We start from the raw sequence: 4,464 nt of genomic DNA, 5'->3' as shown, positions 1-4,464 counted from the left end.
GCGAAACAAGGGCACAAGAAAAGCCAGCTCCTACCTTCATTGTTAGCAAATACACCACTGCCGCCGCTGGCCACCGTCATCGCAGAAGGTAATACAGCGCCATTATCGTTGGCTGAGGAATTGGCTCTGGCCAGCGGGGTAGTAAAACACTATTTCAGCCCAAATATAGGTGGAAGAAGAACCCAACGTTGTCCCGGGGGCTAGCACTGCTATCGGAGAGGTCGGGGAGCATCCAGGGCAACATCCGGGGGCTTCGGCCATCATGTTTTAGATCGTGTTAATCACTCCAGTCCTCCAATCAGAAATGCTCAGGGTTAGTTTGTAGTCACGAGCGGACCGTAAGCATGCTGCGTCAAGACCCATAGACCCCACAGATAAGTGCACTCAGCCGTGGGTGCACAGCTTGCGGCAAAGCTTAAGCATGATGTGTAAGAACAGCTAGTTGGTGGCAACTAGAGATGAGGCCGGGCTTGGTGGGAACCCAGTTTGCCCAAACCCACTCAAAACTCTGACAGCCTCCTCCCGACCCAGTCAGTGGCGGGGAGGTGCATGTGGGGCTGGGAATGCAGCTCCCCGACGTTGATTGGGTTGGGAAGAGGGGGCGGCAATAAGAGATCTGAGCGGGCTTGGGCAAACTGGTTTCCCGCCAAGCCCGGCCTCATCACTACTTACTCCACCACTAGTGTGGTGTTTGACTACATGTTATCATTGTGTGTGTCAGGTTCCTATAAGGTGTCAGGATGTCTCCATGGAGGAGTGGGAGTATCTAGGAGGACAACGGGATCTCTACAAGGTCAAGAATTGCTCATCCCTCCCTTGTTTCCAGCTGGAAGGCAATAAAACACACATGACTGAGAGGATTATACACCTCGCCCTGGAGATCATCTGCCTGGTGACCGGAGAGGTGAGGAGGATTCTGGGCGGGTCACATGACATTACTCTTATCTCAATTAATACCACACAGACCTGACCGGAGAGGTGAGGAGGATTCTGGGCGGGTCACATGACATCCCTCTTATCTCTATTAATACAACACAGACCTGACCGGAGGCGTGAGGAGGATTCTGTGAGGTCACATGTATACATCTTATGACCTGACTTGGAGGGTCACATGACCTCACTCTTACTAACACGACATGTTTTGCTGTTTCATTAGAGTTTTCCTCCTGTGAAGTCTGGTGACCATGTTACCATCAAGGTGTCTCCACCTCCCTCCCTGACACCTGAGAGGAACAAAGAACAGAAGATCCTAGAAGTCACCAAGAAGATCATTAAGCTGCTGACAGGAGAGGTGAGCGGTGCCGGGAATTCTGGGACATGATCAAGGAACAGACAAGGGATGTGTCTGGGTGGTGACTATATCATTGTGTGTGTCGGGTTCCTATAAGGTGTCAGGATGTCTCTGGGACTCTTAATGAAACCTTTGTATATTTCTTAGGTGGAACATCTGCTAAATGTTAAAGTTGAAGTCACAGAGCGTAAAGAAGAGGTGTATATGAGGACCGGTGTGCAGTGTAAGGACGAGAAAGTTCCTACAGATGGATTCAGTAAGGGGAACCCACCAGAGAGATGTTCCCGGGATTCCACACAGGAAGATCACACCATCCCTCGCCATTATCAGGTAGGTAGGACTATAGTGGATCTCATGTCTTAAGTGATATTCGCATTCTAATAAGTCAGTCATTATATATTTTGTGTGTTTCTAGGGCGACGATCTGACGAAGCTTAAAGCAGAAGGTGTGGATGAAGATGAGGATGAGGAGGTGTATATGGTGGTTGACTGGCCATGTAAGGAGAAGCCCGTTCCTCCAAAGATCAGCACAGGTGACCAATAAATGTCTAGTACAGATATAGTATGTGAACATGGTCATGGCCTTTGCCTCCTTCATTTCTCCTCTTCCGGTGAGGGACCTCATACCTCTCTGGCCAATATTGGAGATTTACCTTTTCAACTCTTCTCTCTTTTGTGTGCTCACCTGAATGCTTTAGTCTTGAGCCTATGAGATGAATGGAAGCTGCTTCCAGCAAGTTTTATAGTTTTAGTTCTGAAGGAGCTCAAGCTGTGAAGTTCCACGTTTGTTTTTTCCCCCACTTTCTCTGCTGATTGGAGTCTAGTTATTCGTAATTTCTGCTCCATTGGAGGTGCATAGGGCTGAAGGGAAAGATTTCCACCGTTGTCGGTTCCCAGCACATCAAAGTCTAGTTTGTTGTATATCCTGCTCCATTGAGGTGCATAGGGCTGAAGTGAAAGATGTCCACCGTTGCCTGTTCCCAGCCCATCGGAGTCTAGTTAGTTGTATATTCTGCTCCATTCAGGTGGATAGGGCTGAAGGGAAAGATGTCCACTGTTGACGGTTCCCAGCCCATCGAAGTCTAGTTCCACGGGTGGCAGTTCCCAGCCCATCGGAGTCTAGTTAGTTGTATATTCTGCTCCATTGGAGGTGGATAGGGCTGAAGTGAAAGACTTCCACTGTTGACGGTTCCCAGCCCATCGACGTCTAGTTCCACTGTTGGCAGTTCCCAGCCCATCGACGTCTAGTTCCACTGTTGGCAGTTCCCAGCCCATCGACGTCTAGCTCCACTGTTGGCAGTTCCCAGCCCATCGGAGTCTAGTTAGTTGTATATCCTGCTCCATTGAGGAGCATAGGGCTGAAGTGAAAGACTTCCATTGCTGACAATTCCCAGCCCATCGAAGTCTAGTTCCACTGTTGTCGGTTTCCAGCCCATCGAAGTCTAGTTAGTTGTTGTATATCCCGCTCCATTGAGGAGCATAGGGTTGAAGTGAAAGACTTCCACTGTTGGCGGTTCCCAGCCCATCAAAGTCTAGTTCCACTGTTGACGGTTCCCAGCCCATCCGAGTCTATTTAGTTATACATCCTGCTCCATTGAGGTGCATAGGGCTGAAATGAAAGACTTCCAATGTTGACGATTCCCAGGCCATCGAAGTCTAGTTAGTTGTATATCCTGCTTCATTGAGATGCATAGGGCTGAAATGAAAGACTTCCACTGTTGACGGTTCCCAACTCATCGGAGTCTAGAGTTCTGAATTCTGTTATGATCACTTGAGGACCATGTTCCTCCAAAGAAACAAAGGCTACATCCAGGAGAGCAATGGCCTTTATCTATGTACGCTAAACAAGCATTTTAGGTGAACCAGACCTTTCAGTGAGGCTTACTTCAGATAATTTGACCCGATGTGCTCTTGATGTTGAAGCAGCCGGTGTAGGATGTTCATCTCTGTAGTTGTGTTCCTTCTTGTAGATGCCTACATCACCCCATCACATCTATGGGATTCCGTAGTACGGGGACTGAAGTACAGCAACATTTCGACTCCTAATCTTTGTAAAAAAAATTAGCATGCTGTCCAGGTGTTGACTAAAAGTCTTGGTGGTGACACTATTAGTTAGAGGGTTCTATCAGGCCATAATTGAAATTGTGTTCTTTGAGGAAGTAGGACGTCAAGTAGAAGTCATTTTACTAAATCGTTGTGTTTCCTACAGAAGGATCCAGCAGCAGAATAATACCGGAGAAGCGTCCCCAACCTCTGTATTCCCGGGATTCCACAAAGAAAGGCCGCAGCATCCCTCACCGTGATCAGGTAGATGGGCCTGAGGGCTTCCTATCTACCGTCTACTGCCTGCTATTGTACAGTCTGTGCAGATATACGGTAATAGACAACGTTGATGTGCGTGTTCTTTATAGGATAAGAATTTAGAAGATTTTCAGGTTGTCGTTATTAAAGAAGAGAAAGAGGAGAACTTGGCATTTCCCATGTTGACGAGGGAGGAGGAGGAAATTCCAGCAGAGATCGGGACAGGTGGGTAACTGACCATGAGAATAGAAAATATTCTTAGATTATAGTCCTTGGGTCTGTATAACAACTGTAACTTATTCACCCTTCAGTTCCATAATATTACCCATGATCTTGCCTCAACAAACCAGTCGTGTCATCAACCCCCAATCTTCTCCTCCGTCCAGTCTTCTTCTTCTCCTCCTCCTTCCAGTCTTCTTCTCCTCCTCCTCCTCCTTCCAGTCGTCTTGTTCTTCTCCTCCTCCTTCCAGTCTTCTTCTTCTCCTCCTCCTTCCAGTCTTCTTCTTCTCCTCCTTCCAGTCTTCTTCTTCTCCTCCTTCCAGTCTTCTTCTTCTCCTCCTTCCAGTCTTCTTCTCCTCCTCCTCCTTCCAGTCTTCTTCTCCTCCTCCTCCTTCCAGTCTTCTTCTCCTCCTCCTCCTTCCCGTCTTCTTCTCCTCCTCCTCCTTCCAGTCTTCTTCTCCTCCTCCTCCTTCCAGTCTTCTTCTCCTCCTCCTCCTTCCAGTCTTCTTCTCCTCCTCCTCCTTCCAGTCTTCTTCTCCTCCTCCTCCTTCCAGTCTTCTTCTCCTCCTCCTCCTTCCAGTCTTCTTCTCCTCCTCCTCCTTCCAGTCTTCTTCTCCTCCTCCTCCTTCCAGTCTTCTTCTCCTCCTCCTCCT

General features: G+C 48.3%; 1 protein-coding gene across 1 annotated transcript in view; it reads left to right on the top strand.

Annotated features, from left to right (window-relative positions):
- Window positions 1–748: 748 nt before the first annotated feature.
- The window catches only part of LOC108792039 (oocyte zinc finger protein XlCOF8.4-like), a 5,634-nt gene continuing 1,918 nt past the window's right edge, over window positions 749–4,464 (top strand). The window contains exons 1-6 of the mRNA XM_018562717.1: window positions 749–904; window positions 1,157–1,291; window positions 1,439–1,621; window positions 1,707–1,824; window positions 3,501–3,598; window positions 3,703–3,817. Coding sequence (XP_018418219.1) covers window positions 749–904; window positions 1,157–1,291; window positions 1,439–1,621; window positions 1,707–1,824; window positions 3,501–3,598; window positions 3,703–3,817 — 805 coding nt within the window. The remainder of the gene's footprint in view (window positions 905–1,156; window positions 1,292–1,438; window positions 1,622–1,706; window positions 1,825–3,500; window positions 3,599–3,702; window positions 3,818–4,464) is intronic.

This window comes from Nanorana parkeri, unplaced genomic scaffold, assembly GCF_000935625.1.
Source record: "Nanorana parkeri isolate BGI_ZX_2015 unplaced genomic scaffold, ASM93562v1 scaffold593, whole genome shotgun sequence".
In the NCBI taxonomy this organism is placed as follows: Eukaryota; Metazoa; Chordata; class Amphibia; order Anura; family Dicroglossidae; genus Nanorana; species Nanorana parkeri.
Note: the sequence above shows the minus strand (reverse complement) of the source record. Positions and strands in the feature narration are given on the sequence as shown.